Source organism: Oxyura jamaicensis, chromosome 1 (assembly GCF_011077185.1).
Source record: "Oxyura jamaicensis isolate SHBP4307 breed ruddy duck chromosome 1, BPBGC_Ojam_1.0, whole genome shotgun sequence".
NCBI lineage: Eukaryota > Metazoa > Chordata > Aves > Anseriformes > Anatidae > Oxyura > Oxyura jamaicensis.
In genome coordinates this window covers 81,728,101-81,741,666 of record NC_048893.1, presented here as the reverse complement: position 1 = coordinate 81,741,666, position 13,566 = coordinate 81,728,101, and the positions used below count along the sequence as shown (strand labels likewise).

Genomic DNA, 13,566 nt, shown 5'->3' with positions numbered 1-13,566 from the left:
TGAAATCACCCCATGGGAAATGGCCTTTCTCCTCCACTCCTATTGCTTGTAACATCAGCAGAGCATGGGACAGGGGACACCACCAGCCTGTGACTGAACCTTTCTCATCCCTTCTGACAGGCCAATTTAGGGTTTTAATCAAACCCCAGAAAAAATGTTGCTTCTGTGGAGAGGAATATGGAGCCTTCAGCCACTGCCAAGGAGCACAGCTCCAGTGCTGTGTCCCAAGCAATTGCTTGGTTGACAAGGTGAAGCGTTTTTTGGAAGGACCTTCTAGTGATCTAATAGCCAAACAAAGTTAGTGTTACACAAACAGTACAAAGTTTATTGCAGGATTGAGCTTTAATCTCTTGTGGTTGCTTATTGACTGCAGAAAAAAAAAAACAGTACTCAGTGAAAAGACCTTCTCTCCATCCTGTTTGTAAGCTGTCTTGAAACAGAGGATCTTACCTGCCGCTGCTCTCCCTAGAATCCAACGTAAGTGTAAACTGAGGTCTGAACTGTGAGATAATGAGGACTGGGCCTGGATTAATTAAAATTCCCGTTTATTCCACTATTAAAGGACTTAGTTTATCTTTTTGTGCTTCCTGATTTTGGCCTTCCTAACAGTAGGAAAGTGAAAGTCACAGAATGTGTTTCATGGTCATGATATATGGTATATATGCTCCCTCTCTACTCTGCGCTGGTGCGGCCTCACCTTGCGTACTGTGTGCAGTTCTGGGCACCACAGTACAACAAGGACATTAAACTGTTGGAGAGTGTTCAGAGGAGGGTGACAAAGATGGTGAAGGGCCTAGAGGGGAAGACTTATGAGGAGTGGCTGAGGTCACTGGGCCTGTTCAGCCTGGAGAAGGGCTGAGGGGGGACCTCATCACGGTCTACATCTTCCTTGCAAGGGGGAGTGGAGAGGCAGGTGACCTATTCTCCATAAACACCAGTGATAGGACCCGCGGGAACGGGGTTAAGCTGGGGTAGGGGAAGTTTAGGCTTGACGTCAGGAGGAGGTTCTTCACCAAGAGGGTGGTTGCGCACTGGAACAGGCTCCCCAGTGAAGTAGTCACTTCACCGAGCCTGTCTGAATTCAAGAAGAGATTGGACTGTATACTTAGACACATGGTCTAAACTTTTGGGTAGACCTGTGTGGTGCCAGGAGTTGGATTTGATGATCCTTATGGGTCCCTTCCAACTCGGGATATTCTATGATTCTATGATTCTATGTGAAGACTTGTGCTGTCAGCTGTGGTTGATGTCATGAAGACATACAGAGAGGGCTTGGGATATTTTTACCACCTGCTACCTAATGCCTGCCAGGGTAGACAAAACAACCTGAAGAAGTCACGCTTCCTCTTTGTCTTCAAATGATTCCCTCATCCTTAGCTCTTTCCTAGCAGAGAATGGAGTCCTATTTTTCCAGCGTATACACAGGCATCTCAGTTAGAGAGACATATCAATGTCTGCAATTTGACAGGTTGGATTTGTGTACATAACCTATGTGTTTATCTGTGTCAGAGGCGTACAACATCAGAAACACGGGACTGGTTTTGGTGAAGCTTGAAACCCCTCCTAATCTGCTGTGAGAGGCTAATCCTGAAAACTAGGGTATTTACTTCTTCCTGTACATTTGTAGAGAAATTAGACCAAAACCACAGCTGTTTTAAAACTTTATGCTTTCATATACCTTGAAAAATACCTATTTTAATCAGACCCACAGAAGTAATTGCAACAAACAATTTAGCAAATTGATTTTGTCTGTGTTTTGTATGTTTCCTCGCACATGGGCACGGTTTGCTAAAACATTAATTTTCATAGTTTTTAGACCTGGCTGGATAACAAGTATGTAAGTGCAGGCATTTGATAGTCAGCATTTATGTTGGTTTGATTAGACATCTGGGTCACACAATGTCACTTATATTCCCTGAAAGATTGAGGGTAGTTCTTAGAATCATGTTTCATGTTATGGAATTTGCTTTTTGTCAGTGTTTTCTGTCCAAACTATTTGGACATAGCTTGTCCAAATTTTCTATGGTCCTTTCTTAGTATATATTAGTGCTGTAGTATGCAGTGCAAACACCCAGAAGATATTTGTTACAATAGGGGACTGAAGATGTATAGAAAATATTTTGTGTTTTTCCCCAACTCTGGACTTTACAATGGCTTGCACTAAGAGTTTGAACATAGTTCTATGATGTGTTCATGCCAGAGTATGTTAGATGTAGACTCTTTATTTACTTGCTTCTGAATTTTATGGGCTTGAATTCAGACAAGGCACTCCATAACTAATTGTTCAGTCAGGGAGCTGTCCTAAGGGACTGATTTTATGTCCTAAGGGATGATTGTATGGGACAACGTTTGAGGAGAATTTATGTCCTAAGGGATGATTGTATGGGACAACGTTTGAGGAGAATTGGTGGAATAAATAATTCAAATAGTTTTAAGATGGAATTTGTGATGGAATTAAATGACTACTGTGTTGTAAAATACCGGAGGACCTAAAGTATCTTCTTCAGGCTTTTGTTCATTAAGACAGAATAAAGAGAGATAAAGAGACACAAGCTTCTTCCTACTTTTTTTTGGCTGCATCTGCCACTTTTCATTATACTAGGGCAGAGGATGAATGGCAAAATTTGCCTGAGGTCAGATGAAATAGTTATTCACATTGGATAGCCTGATTAAGGAGTAAATGATGTTGGAAAGGAGTTCTGATTCAAGAGGAATCTCAAGAGGCAAAAGACCAGAGTCTCCCCTTAGCTCCTCTAATTCTGGTGGAGCTTCTTGAGGTCATCACACTTGCAAAATCAAGACTTGAAATTTTAGGAATACCCAAAGTATCAATCATGTAATTCATTTGTACGGGAGACAGAATATGTCACAGACCAAGTTCAGCAAGCAGTTGAATCCTGATGACTTAGATGTGTTTTTACACGTTCTTTTAAGTGTGAAGTTGGATTAGATAACCTCCAAAAGTCCTTTATTTTTGCTAACTCTGCCATGATTCTGTGACAGCTAAGCAGGGATTTATGTCGTTTTTAACTTGTATTTCAAAAGGGATCAGAGCAAGCTCATCACACTGCCCTTCAGACTCTAAATTTGTATGAGGGGCAGCCTTGTCAATATTTTGGGACACAAGTACAGGACATTGATGAAGCTACATAGATAAATTAAATGCGTTCAGGGACCAGTGTCATGTGAACATCAAGATTACCCTGACATGAGAGCTGTCTCTGTCATGCTCTTTATTCTCCACAGGGGTGTTTTCTAAATACTGGGATCACTGGGTAAGTATAAGTCAGACAAAGATATTGCAGACCAGCATGTACTACGTGGTATCTGTCACCTCCTAGGGATGTGTCTGGCACAGCATATCAAGTGGCAAGGAGAAGCTTGTGGCACCACACAGAAGCCCACTGTGCATGGCACAGCATATAACCATGCTTTGAATATTGCTTACAGTCACCCCTGGATGTATAGTGCTGTTTGGGTATCTAGCAGCTGTAAGCTATTTACCATGGTGTTGTGTGCTGTGCTGACTGCACTTTGGAGATGGAAACTGACTGGGACACTCTCAGAAAATAGTCTCAAGAACAGAGTGGGCCACCTAGACTGAGACAACATCTCTACAAGATGTCTACTGAGACAACGCTTCTATGAGGCAGAGGGGTCCAAGGTTTGCCTTAAATGCCCTTAGAGTCCCTGGAAGAGAGAATGACAGTTCAGGGATTTAATTACCACTCAATGTTATTCTTTTCTTCAGGGTTCCCAGAGCATCTCTCTGCAATGGCTATGGTGTGTTTGTCAGACTTTGAAGCTTATGCTAAAAAGTATTTACCCAAGATTGCTTGGGATTTCTTTGCAGCTGGTGCAGATGAGTGTAGCACCCGAGATGAAAACATCCTGGCATATAAAAGGTAATGTAAGGAAGAAGTGGGGGGTGTTGTGCTGGAAACTTTTAAACTATATTTGTGTGCAAATGTTTGGGCTCCTAAAACCTTAACTGTTCAAGGTGATCCCTAACAAAATATACTTATCTAAATTACATATGCTGTATGCTGTGGTGTTAGCCTGAATATGGCTGAGATTGCATGAACAAGCAAATGATCTAGTATGGTATGGTATGGTACGGTAAGGTATGACAAGAAAGGGGATGAATAGCTATGATGGAATGAGATGCAATGGGTAGCATGTAGTGAACAGCAGGAAGCTTACATATAAGTAGTATGGGATTTGGGGAATATGCTGCAGACAGTGAGGGCAGGCACAATGTACAATGAGGACAGACATGAATGATAGAGTGGAAGACAGAGACCTGGCAGTGGGCTACAAGTAATCTGTGGGATGGACGATAGGAGAACAGGTGATAAAAAGCATCGTAAGCTGAAGTGGGAAGTGTAGAAATGAAGTACTGTGGCCAGTGAGCAGGAGTATAGGATCAGTGGTAGGCGGAAGTGGCAAACTGCCAGCTGAATGGACCTTTGAAAGAAAAAAAAAAAAAAAAAAAAAAAAAAGGAATGAAGAGTCTTTTTTATATGTTGTTTTCTTTATTGGCTCAGATTCCTGCACTGCAATAGGTAAATGAAGATCTAGTTTTCATGCAACTTCAAAAGCTGAAAAGCCACGGGACAGCTACTGTCCTGAAGGGTTTTTTATTGCTATTGCCTTGCAGAATTCATTTCCGGCCACGTATGCTGCGGGATGTATCCATGATGGACACAAGGACTAAACTCCTGGGGACTGAAATCAGCTTTCCAGTAGGAATTGCCCCCACTGGCTTCCACCAGCTAGCATGGCCCGATGGAGAGAAAAGCACAGCCAGAGGTATTCTTCTGCTTTGCTGTTGTGTACCAAAAAGTGGTTTGTGGGAAAACAAAACAAAACAAAAACAACAACAAACTACTGTTTTTCCAGCTCTGCAGCAGAAAAGCCATTAGGATGATTTGAAGTGTGAGTGAGCAAAGTGTTCAGGCTCAAAGATGCAAACCTTCTGACAGCCTGTTTGTGGATGAGCCATCACTTCATGTGGATGACCCACTTGGGTCTGGTGACACAAATTACATGGGAAGCTGTCAGTATATTGCTATATTTCTCCAGCTGCCAGTAATACCAGATAAGCCCCATTGGAGCTGCTGCAAACTTAGACAGAGACTGTAGACACCATTTTTGAGTTACGCCAAAGAGGTCCTCAATGCCATGGCCTCATTTCTGAGTTACGCCAAAGAGGTCCTCAGTGCCATGGCCTCTAGAAAGGACACAAAAATGCTTGGAGCAAAGCAGAACCTCTCTTGCCTAATCATATGTTAAACTTGGACAGCTGACCCCTAGAAATATATTTTTTCCTGCATGCATTTCTGTGTACATTGAGAGCATCTGAGCATGCATTCCTGTGAGGAAGTGGTCGTGAAGATGCTTTTTAAAACGCTATTTCCAAAATGAAAGCAACAGTTGTTGATTTACCTGAATTTCTTAACTATGGCCCTACAACAGCACAAGGCAAATATAGCCAGTTGTAATCCCTGAGGTGTATTGGCCAACTGGCAGAGTTCTGTGTTTGGTAGGATATACACACAAGGGTTCAAGTGTTCTCTGTAAACAATGCATTAAAATATCATACCCATTGTCTGGTGGGACGGTTCAAGTGACCTTTATTCTTACTATTTTTCAATACCTCCCAAAGCGGCCAATGCCATGAACACCTGCTACATTGCCAGCACATACTCCACCTGCACGCTGGAGGAGATCTCTGCGGCCGCCCCTGGGGGCTTCCGATGGTTCCAGCTCTACATCCACCGCAATAGGGCAGTTTCTCAGCAGCTGGTCCAACAGGCCGAGGCCTTGGGCTTCCAGGGCCTCGTCCTCACCGCAGACCTGCCCTACACAGGCAAAAGACGTGACGATGTCCGTAATGGTTTCCGGCTTCCTCCCCACATGAAGCTGAAGAACTTGGAGGGAGCCTTTGAGGTTTGTAAAATGATCCCATTCTTCCATTCACTGTGCTGGTGTGCACCACATGAGACAGAACCACCAGGTAACTGCTGCTTTGGCATCTGCTGAATCCAAGGCATATCTTCTCCCCTCCTGTTTCTGCAGCATTCTGGCCTGACCTTCTGCCAGCCTGGCTTCTGGTTTTAACATCCCAGTACAGCTTCCTTGGAGACACTGATTTCCATCCCCGTTATTACTGTCATCCAGACATACATGCTTTAAGGAGCTGGTGAATGTGATTGCTAGCAAGTTTAATGCATCTCCTCCAGGGCAGGAAGAGACTTGAAGTTTCTGAATTCTTACAGTTTAGATGAGTTTTTTTGCTGTCCTATGGCTACAGGGAGATGACTGTTCCGAGTACGGACTGCCACCCAACAGCTTGGATCCTTCAGTCACCTGGAACGATATTTACTGGCTGCAGAGTCTGACTCGCCTGCCTATCATCATCAAAGGGATCTTGACAAAAGAAGATGCAGAGCTGGCAGTGAGGCATGGAGCTCAAGGAATTATTGTGTCTAATCATGGCGGAAGGCAGCTGGATGGAGGACCTGCCACTGTAAGTGAGAAAATAGATGTCCCAAGAGTATTGTATGGATGTTTGTGCTACCCTGGGTGTCTGTACACGTCTTTGCATATATGCTTCTGGTAGACTTGTGTGTTTGTTGCATGGCTGTGGATGTGTGCAGACGTACTTTAGCTTTAAAATGGTAAGATACATGCCTTGGCATGGGCTGTCCCCTTAAGTATTTTCTCAGTGTCTTGGGAGCACTGAACTCACATTGCTGAAGCAGAACTTACTGGCCAACTTAATGAAAGTTTTCTTCATTAGCTGGTGCAGTGCACACATATTCCTTGTGCACTGCAGCAAAAATAAAATGAAGCTCTGGACCAAAAATGTACAAATGAGAGTATAATGTACTCTCATTGTTAACCTCTGCCAAAACATGCACAAACAGTGCAGCTAGGTTTAGTGAGAGATCTGCTTGCATATTCACAGACTCAAATCTAAATGGGAATTCGTTGACTTTCATAAACCCGAAGAAATTATAACTTATCTGAAGAAAAATTCCTCCACTTTTTAATCTGTACAAAAAAAAAAAAAGAGGATTCTTTAACATGTATGTATTTCACTGCTTTAATTTGATCTCCATTTTTCCAATTGTTCATAGTTTATATGTCTTTATTGCATAGTATCATATTTTTATGGATTTTCTTTTCTCTGTTTTCCTCTGTAAAATAAAAATTGATGCTAGGGAATTCTCTTCTATTCCATCTCAAAGGTGACAATAATAAACAAATAAATAATTCTAAATGCTAGACATAATAATGGAAATGGCATCTATGTAAAGCTTATTTACATACAGAGACAAAACAATAGATACTTAATTCAGCTCTGCCACCCCTCTGGTACCAAACCTGGCAGAAGAGGCTATTGTCACTGTTCTTGGTGAGCTACTCCTGGAAAATTTCAGCCCAAAAATTTTCAGCCTGAAATTCTGAAAAATTTATGACCATTTTGAAAAATTTATTTAGCGATCTTAGCTTCTCTCCCTAAGATGATGAAAATCAAGCAAGAGAGTGTAAGAGACTGCAGAAAAGAGATCTTTGAGTTTGCTATGAAGGAGAGTTAATTAGGTCTAGTGTGATGTCACGCCACCAGTTCTACTGATCTTGGAACCAGAGCCAACGTCTCTACATGGTACTGCCCTGCACTACCAACCTGTCACTATGCTGTGTGCTATAGAAAAGACCTCAGGGAATCAAGAGACTTAGCCTGGAGGAAATGATATGTTGGCTGTACCGCATAGCAAATTAAATCTTTCATAGCTGCTTTATGGGGCTTGAGGAGACTTTCAACAGGTGGTCACTAGGACTGCTCTGAAATGTGAGTTTGGCAATTTGGACAGTAGCAAGGAGAAGTTTGACATCGTTTTTACAAACACCTGTCTTTCATCATTGTCTCAAATTAAAGTATTATTTACAAGTATTATTTACAGTGAAATTTATTTTTAAAGTCTTTCAAAATTAAATCAGAAAGAAAGTGAAAATATTTCTTTTTCACTTATCAGAAGTGCTGGAAAGAATATCACTGTAAGGAAAACATTGGAAAATAGAACTGACTACTTGGCAACTAGAACATGGAGATGCACTATGTTGTGCAGCTTTTGATACTGAGCTATTCATAACAAATTGTTTGGTTTCATTTTGAGAGCTTATGCTATTAAAGTATTGTATACCTTTCTGTTTATGTGGGTTATCTTCTCTTCGTCTTGCAATCAAAAACTGATCCCAAGTTGTGAGTGGCTGCTTCTTTGCAGATTGATGCTCTGACTGAAGTTGTGGAGGCAGTACAAGGCAGAATTGAAGTCTATTTAGATGGTGGAATACGGAAAGGAAGTGATGTATTAAAAGCACTGGCACTGGGAGCAAAATGTGTCTTTATTGGACGACCAGCTTTATGGGGTCTAGCTTACAAGGTGAGTAAGGAGGTTTGAGCCTGTATCACAGAATCACACAACATTTGAGGTTGGCAGGGACCTCTGGAGGCCATCTGGTTCAACCACCCTGCTCAAGCAGGGACACCCAGTGCAGGTTGCCCAGGACCATGCCCAGGTGGCTTTTGAAGAGCTCTGCGGTGGGAGATTCTACAACTTCTCTGGGCAATCTGTGCCAGTGCTCCAACACCTGCATGGTAAAGAAATGCTTCCTGTTGTTCAGACAGAACCTCTTGTATTCCAGTTTGTGCCCACTGCATCTTGTCCAGGCACTGGGCACCAATAAAATTAGCCTGGCTCTGTCTTCACTGCATCCTCCCTTCAGATATTTATAGGCATTGATAAGATACTCTCTGAACCTCCTCTTCTCCAGGCTGAACCATCCCAGGGTGTGTGCTTTCTTAGCACACTCTCCAAGACTCCATTGGTGTTATTTAACAGTCTCACAGAGACAGTTTTCACTAGTGAGGAATCTTAAGCATTTTTTTGTTTGTTTGTTTTTGCTGAATTTAAAGTGGAACCACCCCACATTGAATCAAACCCAGACATTTTGTTTGATTTAAAAATAACACTGAATTTCATTATTTCAAATATGATTTTGAAGCTCGTAGCATTGTCTTATGGGCCCTGATTTCTTGATGTTGCAGCTTGGTGTTATAATAATGTGGGAGTCTGGACCACCACTGCTGTTTAAAATTGGAGGTGGGATTATTTGCCACAAAAATGAGTCTGAAAATTTTATTTGCTGTCAGCTTATTCAAAAACAATACATGATTTTGATATAGCAGTTTCACAGTGGTATTATGAATTTTTTAGAAATATATATATGGAACTCTATCCCAATGATGTTTAAAACATTTTAACAAGATTGAGCACAGCATAAGTCCTGTAGGTATCCAAGTGTGCCAATTCTGTCTCAGTTCCAGTTTTGCAGCTTCTTGACTCCTAGTGTATTGCAATGATGCAGAATCATGAATCAGGCCTCTGATGCAGAAGGTTAACATAAAATATTTAAAATGAAAATGTAATTATACAAGTTTCTCTGTTTTTGTTTTCCTTGCTAAGATTTTGCTTTTTAGCCTCTGGTTTGGAGCTTTAAAGCTTTTCTCAAGAAGAAAAAATGGTATTTTTGTGGTCTAGATATATTTTGTGTCTTTAAAATGAGACTCATAATCAGCAATGGGAGTACTATGGCTTTAAGCAAGAAAACACCTGAGTCTTGAAAGAAACCTGGAAAAGATGGCAGCACTGTTTCTTTTGCCAATAAACACAGAAAATAGGCCTACCGTGAAAAGGGTGCTGCTTTGATTTGTCTGCATTTTTTTCATAATGAAAACAGAGATAAGGATTTTTTTTTAGTTCATCTGTGTTTTGATATTATACATCTTAGAGTATTCCTAGATATGTGCTTCAGTGACATTACTCTAGCATACAAGAGAAGGAGGGCATGAGGAAGCCGTGACATTGTCTGCACCCAAAGCATACTTCATTGCAAGAAATAATAAAAAAAAATAAAAAAAATAACAAAAAATAAACAGAGAATATCTTTCAGTAAGTATCTTACAGTAAGAGCAAAATTACATGTACTTCTTGGAGTTACTGCTTGGAGGAAAAAGAACAGTATACTATTTTTATTCAGCCCTGTATCTGAGTGTACTAAAGTTTTTAAAGCTTTACCATATATAAAACTCTCATTACTTCATAAAATAGTGTCAGCATTTTAAGACTTGACATTTTAAAACAAGTCCACTGGCGGAGGTTAACTGAAAACTAAGAAAAAACCTACAGCTAGAAAATGTCAGAAGTGATAAACAGCTTTGTTTTCTTTCCCTGTTCAGATGTATCACAAAAGGAAAAACATCTAAATTAATCTGTGATGAACTAAGCACATCCATCATATCATTTTAATCATTCATCTGTTTGAGAGACTGGAATTGGCACTGACTTGAGGGACTGTCCCAGCTCTCACTGTACAAGCATCCCGCAGCATTGCTCTGTGCCAGTGCTCCTTTTACCGTGACTGTTTTCTTTGTTGGAGCAGGGTGAAGAAGGTCTTCAGGATGTTTTGAGGATTCTCCGTGATGAGTTTCGTTTGTCAATGGCCTTAGCTGGTAAGCATTTTGCATTTGATTTGTAATTGGTGATACAGACAGAGGTTATGCATGTGATTGGAGCTTCATGTGCGAGCCATCTAAAATCAGAAGCCTGATGGTAACCAAGGAGGAATCCATGTGAAATGTTCTGGATCCATGGGGATTGTTCTGGGAATTGAACATTTTTCCAATATTTTACTTAATCTTTACCAGGGTACAATAAAAACTTTTTTTTTTTTTTTTTTTTTTCCATGTGAAAAGTTCAGAAAAACTGGATGCAGAATTTTTCTCTGTCTACCACAGAATACAGCTCATTGGTACAGGTACAGATCTCTGCATTCCACATGCTTAAAAGCCTCTGTGCCTCCTCCAAGCTTTAACTGTAGTTCCTAGTCCTGTGTTTCTCACCTGTGCTCCCACCTGTAGCTGCCACATTTGAGCAGCACTCACTGAACAGCAGATTTGCACAGTCTGGCCTCCTGTTACTTACATGAACAAGTACAGCATTCAGGTCCAGTGCAGAAGTATTTAAATATCAACAAAGGGTCCTATCACACTTCTAATAATGTTTTAAAGACTTTCATGCTCCAGTGACTATGAACTCAGGTGGATAGCAATGCTGACTAGGAGACTGAAACTGAAATCCATTGGGGAATTCTTAATGGTCTGTTTTTTTGTGTTACTTTTTCACTAGTAAAAGTTACTACAAGGGTTTTTCCAAGAGGCTCTCATGCTTGCAAAAGGGCACAGAACTTGGCAAGAGCAGCAGGTTGGGAGCTTTTTGGAAGGGCCGTGAAATTCCACTCAGATTTCACCAAATGAAACAGTACTTGCAAATCTCCATTTCCAGTCACTTGACACATGGGGGTCCCTCATCCCTATGTCCTTTTTGTGTACCTTTCACTTCTGCCTGAATCAGATATTTCCCCACTCTGATTGTTATAAGGATTTTTTTTTTTTCCTAGTGTCTAACTTTTATTGTGTGGGAAGCCTGGTGCCTAACCTCAAGGCTGAAGATGCTATTGTGTAGCAGGGCTCCAGGGTGGGAGCTGCTGAGGTGTCAACCTAGGCCCACACAACTCACACAAGATTAGGCTTGTGGGCCATTACTCAAAGAAGTTTCATCCACAGACCTTTATCTCTCATCAGCATGTTTAATTTCTCCATTTATTTCAGGCTGTGCCAGCGTCTCAGAAATTGGCCGGCACCTGGTTCAGTTCTCAAAGTTGTAAACAGCCTCCTGCAATGTGCTCTGAACAGAAGCAGCCAACAGCTGAGCAGCCAAAACAGCCAAAACAGACTGAAGAGAGAAAAAGAGGTGCAAATGCAAATATTGAATGTAGATGTCTGAGAAGGACTTCAGGAAACTCCTGAAGCAATTAGGGAAGGCTCTCTGTGTTAGCAATTATCACTGTTTGCCCTTTTTTTTTTTTTTTTTTTTTTTAGACCAATGAATTTTTGAATACTTCAGATAAATGTTACTTGCTTAAATACATGTAATTTAAACTGTTTTTTCTCTGGCATTACCTATGTTGTGCCTTACTCCCAAAATCTGTTATGTCTGGCAGAAAGACTTAGCAGAAAACTATGTCCCTTGCTTCTTCCACTTGGCCATCCTACCACATCAGACTGCTCAAGCCACACACTTTCCTGCTTGTACTGGGTCTGGCTGGGATGTTACCTTTCCCTGCAGCAGCCCATACAGTGCTGCACTCAGCACTTGTAGCTAGAACAGCAGTGGTATCACACCAGTGTTGTGTCTGCTGCTGAGAAGTGCTGGCACAGCATCAGGACTCTCTCTAACCCTCCTAGGGGGTGGGCAAAAAAGTGAGAAAGAAACATCAGCAGGGCAGCTGACCTAAACCAACCAAAGGGATATTCCATACCATGTGATGTCACACTCAGCAATAAAAGGTGGGAAAAGGAGGAAGGGGGGAGGGTGGGCTCTCGTTGCGAAAACGTCTGTCCTCCTCCCGAACACCGGCTACGTGCATTGAGGCCCTGCTTCAAGGACGTGGTCAAGCATCGCTCATTTGTGGGAAGTAGAGAGTAATTTCTTTCCTCTGCACTTCCACATAGCCTCTACTTGTTTTGTTTTGTTCTTCCCTTTCCTCCTCCCTCTTCCCCTTTCCCTTTTTTCCCTTTAGTTGAATTGTTTAACTAATAATAATATTTCCTTAATATTTTTTTTTTCTCTTTAATTAAATCATCCTTATCTCAACCCGTGAGTTGTTCTTTCCTTTACTTCTTCCCCTCCTCATCTGAGGAGGGGGAGTGAGAGAGCGGTTGTGGTGTTCAGCTGCTTAGCACGGTAAAACCACCACACTGCTCTAGGTAGTAAGTATTATGACCAATGTCTTCCATTGCCTGGGTTTGCCTGGATGAAATCATAGCAGATACAGAAAGAAAATGTATCAGCTATCAGACACCTCAGCGCCCCTTTATGGTGGGATGAGTCTTGTCCTCTGCTTCTAAATGCAGAGAAATTAAGTCACTAGTAACCAAAGCAGCCCCATGGAGTGAACCTCCTCCTTCACTACATGGTTAACACGGGCTGTAAACTCATCAGAGCAATGGTCAGGACACATGCATCTTCAGAGCACGGTGCCAGTTTGTGACAGTGCATAAACAACTCCGCTGGTGCTGTGGTCTCTCATAACAACCAGGAGATTTTTCTTGTTTTTTTTCCCTTTTTTTTTTTTTTTTTTTTCCTTTTTTTTTTTTTTTTTTTTCCACATTGATGTTTCCTTTTCTGTAGCATTCTTTCAGTGACATCATCAAGTCTTTCTCCTCTCTCTCTTCCTTATTCCATCTCCTTTTACCATATTGTTGGCTCTACCAACCCCCCTTCTCCATTATTTTTCTTCAGAAATATTTCAATCCTCATCTAGGCTATTATTTTTATATATCCCTAGCTAACATGAGACTTCCAGTGTCACAGACCTTTGCAGTTATATGAAAAGCAGCCACAGCCTCCCTCTCCAACCTCCCCAAACAGGCTG

General features: G+C 41.5%; 1 protein-coding gene across 3 annotated transcripts; it reads left to right on the top strand.

Annotated features, from left to right (window-relative positions):
• The first annotated feature begins 328 nt into the window (after positions 1 to 328).
• HAO2 (hydroxyacid oxidase 2) lies at positions 329 to 11,981 on the top strand. Of its 3 annotated transcripts, none has more exons than XM_035314430.1 (8): positions 329 to 477; positions 3,752 to 3,905; positions 4,661 to 4,812; positions 5,669 to 5,952; positions 6,317 to 6,532; positions 8,295 to 8,453; positions 10,513 to 10,582; positions 11,741 to 11,981. In XM_035314430.1, exons 2-8 carry the CDS (start codon positions 3,775 to 3,777, stop codon positions 11,794 to 11,796), a joined length of 1,068 nt encoding a protein of 355 aa, XP_035170321.1. In that variant the 5' UTR covers positions 329 to 477; positions 3,752 to 3,774; the 3' UTR covers positions 11,797 to 11,981. The 3 variants fall into 3 exon arrangements, with proteins under 3 accessions (XP_035170321.1, XP_035170328.1, XP_035170332.1); XM_035314441.1 differs by having other exon boundaries at positions 378 to 477; positions 3,854 to 3,905; XM_035314437.1 differs by lacking the exons at positions 10,513 to 10,582; positions 11,741 to 11,981 and adding an exon at positions 10,310 to 10,487.
• Positions 11,982 to 13,566: the final 1,585 nt, after the last annotated feature.